This window comes from Gymnoscopelus braueri (assembly GCF_963280865.1).
Source record: "Gymnoscopelus braueri genome assembly, chromosome: 14".
Classification (NCBI taxonomy): domain Eukaryota; kingdom Metazoa; phylum Chordata; class Actinopteri; order Myctophiformes; family Myctophidae; genus Gymnoscopelus; species Gymnoscopelus braueri.
Window position 1 is genome coordinate 46,596,522 of NC_137619.1, and position 17,381 is coordinate 46,613,902.

At 41.4% G+C, this 17,381-nt stretch overlaps 2 protein-coding genes across 2 annotated transcripts in view; one reads left to right on the top strand and one right to left on the bottom strand.

Moving 5' to 3' along the window:
* The window catches only part of cdhr1a (cadherin-related family member 1a), a gene marked incomplete at both ends in the record, with an annotated part of 274,624 nt that overhangs the window by 217,282 nt on the left and 39,961 nt on the right, over positions 1-17,381 (top strand). The gene's annotated exons all lie outside the window — the stretch shown is intronic.
* On the bottom strand, positions 21-15,888 carry chst3a (carbohydrate (chondroitin 6) sulfotransferase 3a). The gene is made up of 4 exons (XM_080450130.1): positions 15,353-15,888; positions 7,313-7,525; positions 5,912-6,469; positions 21-3,021 (listed from the first exon to the last, which is right to left on the bottom strand). The coding sequence occupies exons 2-4, from the start codon at positions 7,390-7,392 to the stop codon at positions 2,319-2,321; spliced, it is 1,341 nt and encodes a 446-aa protein (XP_080306256.1). The 5' UTR covers positions 7,393-7,525; positions 15,353-15,888; the 3' UTR covers positions 21-2,318.

The window sequence follows — 17,381 nt, forward strand, 5'->3', positions numbered from 1 at the left end:
TCTCGTAACTGACGGTTTTCAACACTATAAAGGCAGCTAAAGCCGACTGTATAATCTACCTCCTACGGTAGTAGAACGCATATTTCCATGACCAGCACGGCACTGTCAGCACGGCACTGAGCCAAACGGAGAATATAATGCCGCCATTGAAGGAGATCCACAGTGCGTACCTTTATGTATGAGTATGTGTAGGGCTGCTCCCAGGGGTCAATGGAGCTTTATATAGGAGCTCCATTTTTACATGTAGTCGCTGTCGGGGGGGAAACCTTGTAAGTACAAAACCGTTACTTTTCAGGAAATGTGAAAAAAATAACCTGTGTTCCAATAGATCCAATGTAGTTCATATATATTTAGTCACAAGCTCTTGTTAATACGTTTCATTGGTTCAATATTTCTAAAACCCACAGATACACTAAACCATTTTCACTTATTTTTGTTGTTTTAACCCCTTTAGACCGGGAAAGAATTTTGTGTAATTTTTAGATTTCTTTTTTGAAAAATCGAGAAAATTTGTGCAAATCTCTAAATATACATATCTTTTTTAAAGTGAACATTTGTAAAATATGTTTTTCCAGGGACCTCCAGAAGCAAAGATTTGAGTTACAAATGTTCGCTTTAAAAATATATATATATATATTCTAAGATTTGCACACATTTTCACGATTTTTCAAAGAAATAGCAGATCTACAAGCTTGTACATCTGCTATTTTTGAATAGCCAAAGAAATCTAAAAATTACACTAGATGAGTCCCCGGACACTAGCAAAAAATAGCTGATCTACAAGCTCAAAGCGCGTCACATCGCAACGCGTCGTGAGCTTATAGATTCCCTATTTTTGCTGCTTTTGTGTGACACCGTAGTAGGATGAAGTTGGGCATTCATTTACGAAGAAAAGTGTTATAAGGAGATACAAGGTCTCTACCAGACAGGGGCGATATTATTCTGTAAACTGTAAAGCCACAGTATACCTGCATTCTATGGGAGGTTACGGTAGCAACACACTTGATTTCATATAAGCGTTGAATATCTTTAATTCATCCTTATTTGACCTTTTTTTCTTCTTCCTATGGCATGTTGGGAATGGATGGCCCAATTAACTCATTCAATCCGGGAACGCATCTACAAATTCTTCTAAATCCTAAACACTGATATATAACATAAGGTTTCTGAAAACCGTATGTTGCTATAATATCAGTGTTTCTCAAGCTTTTTCATGTCAAGGAGCCCCCAAAATGACATGTATTTGGCTGCGGACCCCCATCTCAAAATGTTTTGTTCCAGGGACCCCCCCAGAAGCAAAGATTTGAGTTACAAATGTTCGCTTTAAAGGATATATATTCGACACAGATGCGTTCCCGGTCTTAATGGATTAAGAATAATATATGGCATTTCGTCTGATGACATCAAGAACATCGTTTTGGCACAGTGTGCCGGCGAGGCAGACCAAAGACACGTAGAATAGCATAGACGTCACAAAATACAATTTCACATTACTGCAACTTCACCTGAGTCCAAATATTTAAAGCCCTATCGTCAAATAGATCCGTTTCTATAATAAACAGGTTGTCTTGTGTATGCTAATAATGGCTTTGTCTATACTGCATATCCAGTAACAGCAGACGGGTTGATCTGGGCAGGGTGTTTTTAGAACTAATTTTGAGAACCATACAATGGAAACATTCACCCGCACTTTCTCTCTCACAGTAAAATCCTCAGTATTCATTTAACACTGAGACTTAAATATAACACAGATCAGAGTTACATTTACACTGAGGATTTTACACATACACACAAAACACACACACACACACACACACATCAATTTTACTGACAAGGTACAGTACTATGGTTCAAACCCTGAAGGGGATGGGACTATCGATATAATTGTATACACTCCAATATTATAATGATGTATTACAAGCTAAGCTTGCTTCAATGCTTATTCCATTCATGTAAAATACCGTATAGTGTATAGGCAATGACATTCAAACACTACTCTATAGCCGTTTAAAAAAAACAAGCACACACAATTTGCCTTAAAATAAATATGTTCTTCAAGTGATAGTTTCGATACAAAAATGTTCAGATTCATGGCACAATGAATGTTTTTTTATCCCTTATATTTCCTGAAAGTTCCATTGAGGCACATAACTGGTAAGCGTTGGATAATTTGACATGATTCTACGTGGATCAAATGTCCGATCACCGGTAAAGCAGCGTGGGATAATTCTCATCTCGTCTCGTGACACCTTTGGGGTGCAGGAATGGTACCTTTTAGGCCACCATCCACCTGCGACGATTAAAAGCGGCGATCTTCGCTACCGCAGGTAAAACAGCTTGTCCTCGAGCAGGCTGACGGACCTGTTGACCAGCGTCTTCTCGTCGTCCACGAACCTGTACCCGAACAGCTCCATGGTGGGCCCGCACACCCGCTGCACGACCTGGGCCAGCTTGTACGGTATGCTGAACCGCCACTTCTCCGCCTGCTCCGACGAGTTCTTCTGCGTGGAGTAGACCCCGCTGGCCGACCGCGTGGTCTGCGTGTTCCTCAGGATCCACTCCTTGGCCTGCGGGCTGAACGGTATCCCCGTGAAGCGGTACATCTCCTCGGCCTTCTGCATGGGCCAGCGGGCGATGTCCTCGTAGCGCACCAGCATGTAGCGGCGCCGGAGCCAGCGGGGCCGGCTCAGGCCCACCTCGGCCGACATGCGGATGTGGTCGCAGTTGCCCTTCAGCCGCTTCACCTCCTCGTCGTCCTCGGGCACCTGGCCGTCCTGCGCCCACGCCTTCCACGTCTGGTACTTGGAGGAGAAGGCGACCATGCGCGACGCCAGGATGGCCCTGGGGTCGCGCACCAGCTGGATGACCCGCACGTCCAGGCGCGGGTCCTCCACCAGGGGGCGCAGGCTGTCCAGCTGGCGCACGCGCACCGTCTTGATGGCGCGGTGCTCTTTGGTGAGGCAGGACTCGGACGCCAGGGTCAGGTTGAGAGGGCCGCAGCGGCGTGTCTTGCAGTGGTACCTGTGGTGAAGAGAGCAGTGGTGTAAAGTAACTAAGTATATTTACTCAAGTACTGTACTTAAGTAAAATTTGAGGTACTTTTACTTTACTGGAGTATTTCCAATTGTCTATACTTTTACTTCTACTCCACTACATCTCAGAGGCAAATATTATACTTTTGCTCCACTACAATTATTTGAAAACTTTAGTTACTAGTTTGCATATATAAATTATTCCATTATAAAACATACATAAACCACTTTAGCCGTATTTTATACCTAGGCTATTTGAAAATAGACGATCTACAAGCTCACAACGCGTTGCTTGTAGATCTGCTATTTTCAAACATTTTAGTACTTTAACTTTTGGTACTTGAAGTATATTTAGATACCAATACTTGTGTACTTTTATTCAAGTACATTTTGAATTCCGGACTTTTACTTGTAACAGAGTACTTCTACATTGCAGTATTGATACTTTTACTCAAGTAAAACATTTGAGTACTTTTTCTACCACTGGAACATAGCTGTAAGTCCTTAGTGTGGCATCAAAACAGGACACAGAGTTTAATAGGCTCTCTGAATAACTGCAGTTCCCGGGTTTCGAGAAGGTTGCATAGTCGTTTTCTGTTCCGGTTCATTTTCCCGTAGCATTGTTTTGATTGGCTCTGCAGCAGATTTGAACCGAAAACGCATAATGAGGGTGTCATATTTTGTTTCCAGCGCTGCCAAGCCAATCAAACTAAGCTATGGGAAGATTAACTGGAACAGGAAATAAGTATGCCACTTTCTGGAAACCCGGGGTTACGCTTTTATGCACAGAGCCTACTGTAAAACGGTGTGGCTTCCCCGTGCAATTGAAAAGGCTTTCAGACCTGCTGAATTAATTAGCCTGTCTGTCTGGCTTGCATTCCCCCCACGTATAATAGCCTACATCTTATCTTACAAATTGAAAACATTTACTTACTGTAGTAGAAGAATTGTTCCCATGGGCTATCCTTTTACATTGGGCTACAGTGATATGCGTACAGTATAGATTGAACAAAGCTATACACACATCACCAATGATGTGCTAATATGCTAATGTGAGCTTTGTTTGTTAATGTTACTGAGCTGTGATTGCTGATTTGGCCTAGTGGTGACAGCTGAGCTGTGTGGTTTACTGTATGTATGTATGTATGTATGTATGTATGTATGTATGTATGTATGTATGTGTGTATGTGTGTATGTATGTGTGTATGTGTGTATGTATGTATGTATGTATGTATGTATGTATGCGGCAGGCTGCCTGAAGCTGCGCTGTGGTTGGTCTACTTATTTTCTGGCCTGCCAACGAAAACAACTGACAGATTACAGCTTGTTCAAAATGCAGCAGCCAGAGTTTTTTTTAAACTAAAACTAAGATGAGGGAACATATTACTCCAGTTTTAGCTTCACTACGTTGGCGAATGTAGTGAAGCTATATGACTGCCTGCCTAGATACGTTCCAAAATGCCCCCTCAGGTCTTCTAGTTCTAACCTGCTCGAGGTGCCTACAATGACATATAAAAAACAGGGTGAAGCGGCATTTTGCTTCTATGGGCCGACGGCTTGGAATAAACTCCCATTACACCTAAGACAGCCTCTGTGGATAGCTTTAAAGCACTGCTCAACAGTGTTGGGCAAGTTATATATTACCTATTACTAGTTACTTGTTTAAAAAGTAATAATATTACTTTACATATTACTCCCTGCCAAAAGTAACTAGTTACTTATTACTTTACTTTTTTTTTTCTTGCCCCCAGTAATTGCATCCTTTCTCCCCAAAAGTCTTACTTTGCATTTAGCATTAGCAGTTGTTTTTTTTCCCTTTTCTGCAGCCTACATTGTAAAATCCTCATTGTTGATTTAACTCTGAAAAGTAATCTTTGTTTATACTGACGTTAAGCTTTCGTGTGTCAGAACCTCAGACACATTGGGGCAGATCAATTAATTTTGTTCACCTGCTTTGTAAAAAGCTGTGCCTCAACTTGCCCACTGTGAGCTTCTCACTTGCGGGTCGAAGTTGACAATACTTGTGGGGTGTTAGGTGTGGGATATCTTTTTATGGATCTTAGTATCTTACCAACAGCAAGATGCATCCACTTCACACCGTTCCATCCACCGTCCACACAAGCTGTTGAGATTTTGCAAATGACTGAGAGCCCAACTGACTGATAAATGAATGGGTCTTTTCAGGAAGGGATTTAGTTCCTTTTGTTCAAACTACAGTAACAAACTAGTTATTTTGAACAAATTGTCCAATTCCCACAGTACCACCAAGGCTCGTCAAAGTAATTAGTTATATTACTAGTTACTGATTAAATCTATGTGTTATCCATGTCCTCACTGTTTTGCCTGATTAACTGCCTTTTTTGCTATTATTTTAATGTTGTTTTTTGCTTTTATTTTTTTGCTTTATTGTTACATTATTTGTACTTTTTCTGTAAAGCTCTTGTGCTTTATCCTTGCTCTGTAAAGCACTTTGAGCTGCATTTCATGTCATGAAAGGTGCTATACAAATGAAGTTTATTATTATTACTTTGGTTGGGGCTTACAATAGAGACTATACAGACCAAACCTGTTCTACACAGCTGGTCCATAAGGCACCATCCCTTTAACCTATTAAGACCTGGAACGCATCTGTATCACTTTAGATTTCTTTGGCTATTCAAAAATAGCAGATCTACAAGCTCATAGCGCGGCACTCGGTGCCGCACTATGAGCTTGTAGATCTGCTACTTTTGAAAAATCTTGAAAATATATATATATATATATATTTTTTTTTTCAAAAAACTTAGGATTTAGAAAACATTTGTAAGAATCGCCTCAGGCCTTAATAGGTTAAAAACAAAAGTTATCAGAGCAGAGCATATCCAGAGAATCCGCAATACCTTTCAAACACATCCTTGACCACCGGCGTGCAGACGGGCTCTTCACAGAGCGATATGCTGGACTCTCTACGGAACAGCGCAGGCGTCACGTGCTCCTGGGGCAACGGAGAGATGAACCTCTCCAGCGGGGTGAAGTCGCACAGCAACAGTCCCTGGAGAACGTCCTTGTAGATACCCGCCGACACCGAGCCGTTGGTGCCCCCGGTGGCCAGGGTCAGCATGCGCTCCACGTGCCACAGGGGCTCGAACAGATAGAACATGTTGTCGCCGTGCTGGTTGAAGAACTCCCCCACGAACGAGGAGCCCGTCCTGGTCGTGGCCAAGAGCAGGATGTGCTTGTGACCGCCGCTGTAGCCGTAGGCGCCGTCCATGTCCTCGTCTTCTGGCTCCTCGGAGGAGGGCATGGAGAAGTTCAGCAAGTTCATGTTGGTGAGTCGGGAGAGCAACAGCTTGAGCATGGCTAGGGAGCCATTCTGCGTGGTGGCGTTGCCGCCGAAATCCAGCGGGGTTTGTGGAGTCTGCTGTGGAGTCTGTCTCTGGATCAGTTTATCGGAGACCCTGGTGAGACACGGTGGATTGATTAGCTCATTGGTTCTCAAAGTGGGGTCCGGGGGGGGGAAATGTGTTAATATAGCATCACAATCATTTTAACCACTTTAACCTTTTATACTTTTGCTATTTTTGAAAAATCGTGAACATTTGTGCAAATCTTTGAATATATATATTTTCAAAGCGAACATTCGTAACTCAAATCTTTGCTTCTGGGGGGTCCCTGGAACTAAATATTTTGAGATGGGAGTCTGCGGCCAAATACATGTCATTTTGGGGGTCCTTGACATGAAAAAGTTTGAGAACCACTGGATTAGCTCATATTTCATATAAAAACAAATTTAGCCTACAAACGCCTCAGCATACAACGCAGTATACAATACAGTACTCCACCGTCTGCATCCGCCGTCTGCATCCGCCGTCTGCATCCGATCTAATTCTCCATCACCCATTTATACTTTATATTATTAGATTTGTATGGCCTTGCTTTGCTTTAGAGTTATATGTTGAATTGTGCATCTGTCTCAAAAAAATTCCCTGTGCATGTTCCTTTCAATTCTTTCTACTTTTTGTCTATGTTGAGTCGGGAGCTGCAAATTGTAATTTCATTGCACCTGCAATTGAATCGCATTGAATTCAATGTAACAGTGGTTCTCAAAGTGGGGTCCGGGGACCCCCAGGGGTCCTTGAGGGGGTTCCCAGGGGCTCACAAGCAAAATAATCGATAGTTAGGAATAGGAACCAATTGGACATTTACAGGTTTTTAACTCTGACAGTGTACAAATGGAACCAAATGGACCCGTAATTTCCACTGCATTACACATACGAAGGCCACCCCCCCCCCCTCCTCACCTTGATAAGATGTTGCTCTCCTTTTCGATGATGACCAGGGCCACGATGCAGATGAAGATTATGGCATACTTGGTCTTCATTCTTAACGGTGGACCTTTGAAGGTGATGTCTTCTAGACAGTGTGTGTGTTCGCCAACGGCTCCTGTCGTGAAGGAATCTGTTCACTCGGCTCTCCTCCGCTCATCGCTGTCGTTCAACGGACAAAGCCTCATTCTGGAATAAAGCAGTCAGATGGAGGTAAAAGGCCTCATTTACTAATAATGTACAGTGTATTCAACTTTTTCCCCATCATTTTAGTCGAGCAACATGTTGCACAACACTTTTTCACCAAAGCAAAGAATGTGCTTTGATGCAGAAATAGTGTAGCCTGGTAAACCACCCCGGTCGCGGAAATCGCATTTAATTAGATTTCAGCTGACCTTGGTCTGCTGAAATCAAATGAAATGCGATTTCCGCGACCGGGTTTATCAGGCTAGAAATAGTGTGGAATGAAACATGAATATGGGAGACCAGTATCAAATCCACTATCAGTCAGGCTCTAAGAATCATAGTGTTTGACTATGATTCAGTACTATTCTGAATCATAGTGTATACTATACACTATGATGATTCACACTGCACTGTACTAACAGTGCAGTACAGTGTGATTCTCGGAGCCTGACCAATACTGATATTGATATTCTCCAATATTCTCATATATACTGTATACAAGCCGGAAACACTGCCCAAGTTATCAGCTTACCAACTTATCATCAGCTTATTATCAATTTATAACCTCCCTCCCTGTCCGTCCATTTCTCTCTCACTGATCGAGCTCTGGTCAGACATCATACACAACAGAAATCATTGCCTAGTAACAACACAGATTTGCGCCGACATCGGGGATCTCCGTATTTGGGTGTGAGTCCGTATTTGGGGATAATCCGGGAACAGAGACAAAAACCTTTGTGTTCATCCAAACTAATTAGGTTTAAAGGCAAAATCCTCTCAGGGGCACAACAACCTGAATCCATTTAAAAGCCCAACAAACTCTACTCTATAATCAATAACCTACTCATGTGGGCGCAGTGAAAGTACATCTGACACATTTTGTGGGAGATCCGTTTGCCCCAGAACCAGAGAGAGAGAGAGAGACAGAGACAGAGGGAGAGAGAGGAGAAGGAAAAAAGAGAGTGTGTGTTAATGTGTTCTTGTGCCAGCAGACAGTGTGGAACATTTCCATATGGCACAGAATCACAATGCCAAACATGGACACTGTCTGGAGGACATGGGGCCCATTCACTACACTTTATTAATTATTAATACTTTTATTATAACTTTTATTACTATCATTCATACAGTCATTTCTCAAATTCGCTGTTAGGTGTGGTCTTGCTATCTTGTGTACTAGGCTGTGTAATAAGGAGTAAGCTTCACATGAAGATGTTATTTGTCCTAGCAGTCTGTACATTCCACGCTATACCACTTACTGTATGCTGGGGTAGTGTTTGATTACATTTAATGTATTGTTATGAGAACAGCTTGGCTCTGTGGTGTGGGCCTCTCTTATCTATGTATATAAATATGGTCCAATCCCTGCTATAAACAGAGAACCACTTGACCTTTTGGGTTAATGTACTTCTCCAGTGGGCTTACGTAATAAAGTTCTATCGTATAGAAAAGTACAACGTGTCTCCTTGTATTATATGTGTTGGACATTGTTGGCACATTACTGCAGAGTCTGCCACACCAACCTTTCACTGCACATACTTGTATGAGCATGTGACAAATGCAATCTTTGAATCTTGAAATCTAGAGTCCATTTGTTGGCGAGACTTCAATTCACCAATTTCACAGTTCAAAAAGAAACCCTAATGTCCTAAGCGTTGCTTGTACAGTGGCACTTGTTTGGAGCGAAGTCTTCCTGTAACTCCATTTACAATGCGGAAAAATATAATTAGCTGACTGTAATTGGTACTAATACTTCTTAAGTGTGTTGATTGTTGTGTATATGGCATTAGGTGAGCTTGGTACTATAGCAATCTAAAACCAAGCCTGGCCCCTGTGTTTATATTCTGTAGAAATACTGTTTATCTTGTGAAGCAAATGGGACAGTCAGGTTTAAGGCTGCATGATTATGGCTAATGTCTTCCCAGTTATTTGTTTTTAACCCATTAAGACCTGAAGCCGATTCTACAAATGTCTTCTAAATCCCAACAGTATTACGAAAAAACGTATGTTTCTATATCATTGGTGCTCAAACTTTTTCATGTCAAGGACCCCCAAAATGATATACATTTGGCCGCCGACCCCATCTCAAAATATTTTGTTCCAGGGACCCCCAGAATCAAAGATTTGAGTTACAAATGTTCGCTTGAAAAAATATATATTCAAAGATTTGCAAAAAACTTTGCGATTTCTCGAGTGCTGCGCTATGAGCTTGTATATCTGCTATTTTTGAATTGCCAATGCAAAAATCTAAATTGACACAGATGCTTTCCCTTTTCAAATGGGTTAATTGTACAACCCTGGCCTGGTGAACTGATATTCCAGACTGCGTCCTGGTGAATGTCTGGTCTGGAAGTTCACCCCACAGTCACAAACACACATCCACTGCCCAGAAGAAGGCCTCAGTTTGCCACAATGGTGTCACCTTGCACTTGTCCAAGAATCCTGAACACTTACTGTATGCTACATTGCCAGTGGGTTCTTATTTCTTGCCAATTGGAACTCAACCACATTATCCCTGGAGTCCCTATTTTAAGCAAATTTTCCATGTTCAAATGTTTAAAACAATTGCGGTAATAACATTATCTACAACATGTCGCGTCACGACACGTTGTGAGCTTGTAGATCGCCTATTTTTACCATTCCTCATACAAAAGTATACTGTATACAGGACTTAAACGGTTCAATGTAACTCAATCCGGTAAACCTGAGGTGCAGTGAATCTCTCCGTATTATAATTTCTCTCCTTGTGAGGCGGGAGGCTGTCCATCAAAAAGGGAACAGAAATTAAATGTACGCTATGCGAAACCTCCCCCAACCATTTGGACGTGTACGTCAAGCCAGTGGAAATCATCTGTACCCGGGTACATCATTATCCCATTCAATCCGGGGGGGGGGGACGGATTTCTGTCTATGAACTTGTAGATCTGCTATTTTGGAAAAATCGTGAACATTTAAATATATGTTTTTAAAGCGAACATTCGTAACTCAAAAATTTGCTTCTGGGGGTCCCTGGCCTGGAACCAAATATTTTACAAATGTTTGCTTAAAAATATACATATATTAAAGGATTTGCACACATTGTCACGATTTTTCAAAGAAAATAGCAGATCTACAAGCTTGTAGTGCGGCACTCGGTGCCGCACTATGAGCTTGTATATCTGCTAATTTTTTTTTATATCCCAAAGAAATCTAAAAATGACAGAAGATTCTTTCCCGGTCTAAATGGGTTATGAGAAGAGACAGTTCCTAAGCCATTGTGTGCTCTGTAAATATCAGCCAATTATCTGAGCGTATTACGCCGTGGCTGTCAAACTGTCAGCCCGCACCACTTGGAGTTTGAGTGCTTTTACATATTCAAGAATCAGCCAGGCGTTTGGCAAATCTGACTATCTGCTCAAGCAGAAACGCATCAGTCTGTTTATCATCTCACTACAAATTACTCTAATGGCTGTCTTCACAGCCTCGAGGCGGCGGGCTCATGGATTTACTACTGTGAGCTAAGCCAGTGCTGCTCAACCTTTTTAATTTAACAAGGACCCGCAGTTTGATATGCATTAGGCTACAGACCCCCCCATTTGATATGAATTTGATCTCCGGGGACCCCAATCTATGCACTGTACAATCCTCAGTGTCATATTTAACTCTGAGAGTGTACAAATGGAACCAAACGGATAGACCCGTAGGTTACAGACCTGTAAGCGTCCATTTGGACCCCTGGTGGTCGACGTTGAGAACCACAATCAGTAGTTCTCAAACATTTTCATGTCAATGACCGCTTAATTCATATGTACTAAGGCACGGGCCTCCATTTGAAAGGATCTGTTGCCAGGGACCCCCATAAGAGAAGAGAAGTCTTAACTAATAACTTCCAATTAGAAAATGCACTGTGAATGACTATTCAGATTTTAGGTTTCTCTCTCTCCCCACCTAATGGTGTACTTAATCTAATAATTCTTATATACAGCACTGTCACAGTCACAGACTTTGCCTGTCTTGTGTGGAGTAACTAAGTACATTTACTCAAGTACTGTACATAAGTACAATTTTGAGGTACTTTTACTTTACTGGAGTATTTCCTATTGTCTATACTTTAATTTCTACTCCACTACATCTCAGAGGCAACATATTGTACTTTTACTCCACTACAATTATTTGAAAACTTTAGTTACTAGTTACTTTGCAGATATACATTATTACATTATATTACATACATTAACCACTTTATCCCTATTTTATACCTAGGCTATTTGAAAATGGCCGATCTACAAGCTTGTTGTGATCTTGTAGAGCTGCTATTTTCAAACATTTTAGTACTTTTACTTTTGGTGCTTTAAGTACATTTTGATACCAATACTTTTGTACTTTTACACAAGTAACTTTTTTGTTCCGGACTTTTACCTGTAATAGAGTACTTCTGCATTGCAGTATTGATACTTTTATTTGAGTACTTATTCCACCACTGGTGCTATATTTCTGTTTTGTTCTTGTTCTAGTGGTTTTGGTTCTACGTGGTCTTCCCCAGCTGTATCTCATGTTTAATCAGCCCTCATGTGTATATTAGTCTTGTTCCCCATTCAGTTCTGGTCAGACCTTTTGTTTGTGTTGCATTGTATTCTCTGTGAAGGTCTTATGTTTCACCTGTATTAAATTCCCAATCATGGGTTTGAACACTATTCTGTCCTGCTTTTGGGTCCTCGCCACACCACCAGATCGTGACACAGTACATTCTCTCATTGGAGCATTTTAGTGAAATTAACCACTTTCACCCTGGCGTCCATATCTTGTGCATGATGTCATAGTCAAACATGTCCAAATATAAGGAAAATAGCCAAGCATTTGTGAGCTTGTAAATTGGCTATTTTTGAAATAAGGCACAAATGGTTAATGGATTTCTTTGGCTATTCAAAAATAGCAGATATACAAGCTCATAGCGCGGCCGCGCTATGAGCTTGTATATCTGCTATTTTTTAAAATCTTTGAATATACATATTTTTAAAGCGAACATTTGTAACTCAAATCTTTGCTTCTGGGGGTCCCTAGAACAAAATATTTTGAGATTATAATTTTTGAATATATATTTTGTAATACTTTAAAAAAAAACTGTTTTAGAAGACATTTGTAGAATCGGCCTCAGGTCTTAATGGGTTAAACTGTTCCTCATTTTGCCGGGACCCCACCTTGAGAACTGCTGGGCTAAATGCTGGAAGGAAGCTTGTCTGTTCATTTCCTGGTACTATAGATATAAACAACTAACTGTCCTGGCTGGGTAGGCTAATGTTTGTTAATGAAGGCCTTATCCATGATGTGCATGTGGATAGATTTGATGTATCAGGTAGCCTAACCCACTGGTTCTCAAACTTTTTCGTGCCAAGAACCCCCAAATTGATATGTATGTGGCCGCGGACCCCCACCTCAAAATATGTTGTTCCAGGGACCCCCAGAAGCAAAGATTTGTGTTAAAAATGTTTGCTTTTAAAACAAAATGATTTAAAGATTTGCACACATTTTCAAGATTTTTCAAAAATAGCAGATCTACAAGCTCATAGTGCTAGCCTGATTATCAGACTGAAGCTGCGTGGAGCTTCAGTCTGAAATTGTCTCCAGTGTCGGGGATTACAAGGGGGAGGGGATTAGAAATTCCCTAAACCAATCCTAAGGGATCCCCACGCCCACCTCCGCCTCTCATTGGACAACGCATTTTGTACCGGAGAAGTCCTAGGTTCACATTTACAACTCCAGACCAAGAGGCAGTCCACTCAGAGAGTGGGCGGGGTCTATGGTATGGAACCAGGCTATCATAGTGCGGCACTCGGTGCTGCGCTATGAGCTTGTATATCTGCTATTTTTTAATAGCCAAAGTATAAAATATGGATAAAGGGGTTAAAATCATTGTGACACTTTATTAACTAATTTAGCTGGGGACCCGCTGGTACCCCCCCTTCCCCCCCAAGGACCCCTGGGGGTCCCCGGACCCCACTTTGAGAACTAATGGCCTAAAGCACTGGTTCTCAAAAAGAGGGGGGTACCCCAGGGGTACTTGAGGGGGTTCCAAGGGGTCCCTAGCAAAACGAGGAACAGTATAAGGCTTTCAATGCATCATTGTGATGCTTTGTGAGCTTGTAGCTCGCCGGCTATTTTTGAAAAATGTTGACAAACGTGGACAAATCTTCTCTCATGGGGGTCCTTGGGCACAACATCTTTTCAGATGGGGGTCCACGGCCAAATACATATCAATTTGGGGGTCCTTGACATGTTTCAGAAATATCTATGGCCTTAAAGGACATGATTGATCTAACACAAAACTAACACTGTGTGTGTGTGTGTGTGTGTGTGTGTGTGTGTGTGTGTGTGTGTGTGTGTGTGTGTGTGTGTGTGTGTGTGTGTGTGTGTGTGTGTGTTAAGCAACCAGGTCCAGGAAAACAAGCCCAAAAGAAACAACTTGGGCCACATGAGCACTTTAAACCTATGTGTCGGTACAAGCTCACACGTGACGCGTTGTGAGCTTATAGATCTGCTATTTAAAAATAAATTCTTGTAATAAAATGTGGAATATTTGTAATACTGTTGAAACTGCACAAATGCTCCCTGTGGCACAAAACATTGATGAAAATATTTGAGAACCACTGGTTTAAATAATTAAAACAAATTGGAAGTAAGCCTAAATAAGCTAGCCTGGTAAACCCCCCCTCCGGAAATCAAATAAGTGAGATTTCCGGAAGAGGGGTTTATCAGGCTATAAATAAGCCACTACACTTTAGAAACAAGCCCAAAAAACTGCAACCCGCTAATAAATTGGGCTATAACGTGAACTTACAACCATTGACTATTTTAATTCACACACAACCTCATCCCTCCTCAGCACACTATGTAAGCTTTGTTACCACTACACCCCATATAGTTGGTTATGCCTTAAGGCCACGGTCTGACCCCATAACTCTCAGGGTTACAGACCCATAAGGGTCCATTTGGTTCCTTCCAAATTTTTACAAGCAACTTTACAGAAAAAGAAGCCCAAAGTAGCTTATAATAAGCCGACATGGCAACGTGTGTGTGTGTGTGTGTGTGTGTGTGTGTGTGTGTGTGTGTGTGTGTGTGTGTGTGTGTGTGTGTGTGTGTGTGTGTGTGTGTGTGTGTGTGTGTGTGTGTGTTGAAAGGGGGAGGGGCAGTGATAAGAACATGACAAACACCTACAACAAAACACATGACTGAATTCAAAATGAACACATCCTAATGAATGCTGTTCAGGATGCCTTGAATTTCTGATGAAACTGATAAATGATGCGAACACACACACATGTCTCTCTATGAAACACCCTCTAGGAACCGTTCATGTGAACGATCTGGATCCAGTAACAGATGAGCTTGGACTAAAAACATCATTGATCAGGAGGAGGAGGACATGAGATACTATACAAGATTCTCATGTCCTCCTCCTAAAATCAATGAGTTTTTTTTAGTCCAAGCTCATCTGTTTGGAGCTATATCAATAATTGTTTCAAAAATAGGGGAGATCTTGTAACAAGATCTCCCCTTTTTTTTAAAACAATTATTTACATAGTAAAAATAGCACCATAGACAGTATAAAGGACAATCTGGGAACGGTGAGGATAACTGTCTTTTCATTCTGAATAGCGATCGAGGCTAGTATCCATTCATAATAGCGAGGCTATCCCATTCACATGCAGCAAATCATTCCCTGCGAGCCGAAATTGGTGCGATCGCTCTAGTAAAAAGGCTCTTTTACAGTTCCATAGATCTCATACAATTAGTATATAAAAAGAGGTAACACATCAAATTCGAATATCACAGAATGGAACGTTGCGATCTAACCTTTATGATCTGGTTCCTCGGCGGCGAAGCGATCGAAGGGGGTCCCTGCATGTTGTGGGGATGACCGCGGCTCCTCTGTGCATCTTGCGGCACATTGTCTTCTGCTGTGCAAAGGACACACACACACTGCTTCATTGTTGCCACCAGATCAGACCGACGCGGATCACCCCGGTTGTGTCAATGAATGAATTAAACTTGATCTGATCATCAGATCTGAACGATCCGATGTCCATGGACGATCTGGCAGCCAAGAAACATCCCAAATTAAAAGTACTCAATGTCCACTGCATTAAGCAATGTAAAAAAAACAAAAACAAAAAAGTGTAATTGTGACTCGAGACGCGTGTATGATCACTAGCCTACATGGTCTGTTACAAAAATAAGGCAATAAATCTTAGCCACCAGTGGTAGATTTTACAATTGCGAGCTACTTTTCACAACTTTTAAGCCAACTTTGACGCCGATCAGCTCCAGGGAACATGATGTATGTTCGCGACTACTGTGACCACCCCATACACACTCTCTCTCTTTCTCTCTCTCTCTCTCTCTCTCTCTCTCTCTCTCTCACACACTCACACACACACCAGCCAGCCAGCACCAAATCTTCTAGCGTGGGACATCCTGTGGTAGGCGAGGTCACGTGGTCCCCAATGGCACCCTGCAATTACCCTCATCTGTCTGACAGCACTATGCAGGGCAAAGTTTTTTAGACTGTAGTGTAGGCCATGGTTACTTAAGAATTTAGCTCGACTTTGTAATCAGTGGCAGCATGCCATGAAACATGCTGATATTGCAGAACAGCAGTGGTAAAGTAACCAAGTACATTTACTCAAGTACTGTACTTAGTACAGTTTTGAGTTTTTTTTGGACTTTACTAGAGTTTTTCCAAATTTATATACTTTTACTTCTACTCCACTACATCTCAGAGGCAAATATTGTACTTTTGCTCCACTACAATTATTTGAAAACTTTAGTTACTATAGTTACTTCGTAGATTTTTATTATTATTACAAAACATGCACCACTTTATCCCTATCCCTATACTTCGGCTATTTGAAAATAGCCGATCTACAAGCTCACAACGCGTTGTGAGCTTGTAGATAGGCTATTTCCAAAAGATTTTTTATACATTTTGAAGACTTCTGAAATGGGACATTTTGCATAATGAGTACTTTCTACTTTTGGTAGGCCTACTGTACATTATGATACCAATACAGTACATTTTGAATACCAGACTTTTTATACCAGAGTATTTCCTAGATTGCAGTATTGATACTTTTACTTAAGTAAAACATTTGAATACTTTTTCCACCACTGCAGAACAGTAATTAATAGCTGGCTCAGACAACATTGAATACAGTGTGAAGGCACTAGACTAGAGTGACTAATGTATTGTACTGTATAGCCTATATAGCCTATATCTGTCTCCCCAAGTTTAAAACCTTAACATATGTTTTGATTTAATTTACCATAAAAAAAAGATAAACTGTAATTGAATCATCATCACTGAATAATAAACAGGTTCTATGCACAGCAGCCATATTGGAAAGAAATTGGGCCTCTTCCTTACTTCCTTCACAGGTGTTACCAATGATTCTAATTAAGGCTCTGTTCCATTTAGTGTAGCACAGTGGTTCTCAAACCTTTTAATTTCAAGGACCATCATAACTCTGAGAGTGTGAAAATGGAACCAAATGGACCCGTAAGGGTCCATTTGGTTCTATTTGCACACTCTCAGAGTTACAGACCCATAAGGAACCATTTGGAACACCCTCAAGGAACCTTAAGGATCCCTGGACCACACTTTGAGACCCACTGGTGTAGCATATGGGGGACCGTACCTAACCTTAGTGGGGGAACATAGGACCCGGGGAACATAGGGATGACCCCGCATATGGTGTTTCCAGTGAGCCAACATGCACAATATCAGCACCCTGACTCTGTTTGACCAGAATGGAACAGGAGCCTTAATTAGTATAAATGGTAATGCCTGGGAAGGAAGTAAGGAATAGGCCCAATTTATTTTCAA

Excerpts from the sequence above, each read along its gene's own strand:
- chst3a (XM_080450130.1), bottom strand. The coding sequence starts at position 7,392 with ATGAAGACCAAGTATGCCATAATCTTCATCTGCATCGTGGCCCTGGTC. Across the intron at positions 6,470-7,312 it reads GAGAGCAACATCTTATCAAG|GGTCTCCGATAAACTGATCC; the intron begins GTGAGGAGGGGG and ends GTGTCTCACCAG. Across the intron at positions 3,022-5,911 it reads GTCAAGGATGTGTTTGAAAG|GTACCACTGCAAGACACGCC; the intron begins GTATTGCGGATT and ends TCTTCACCACAG.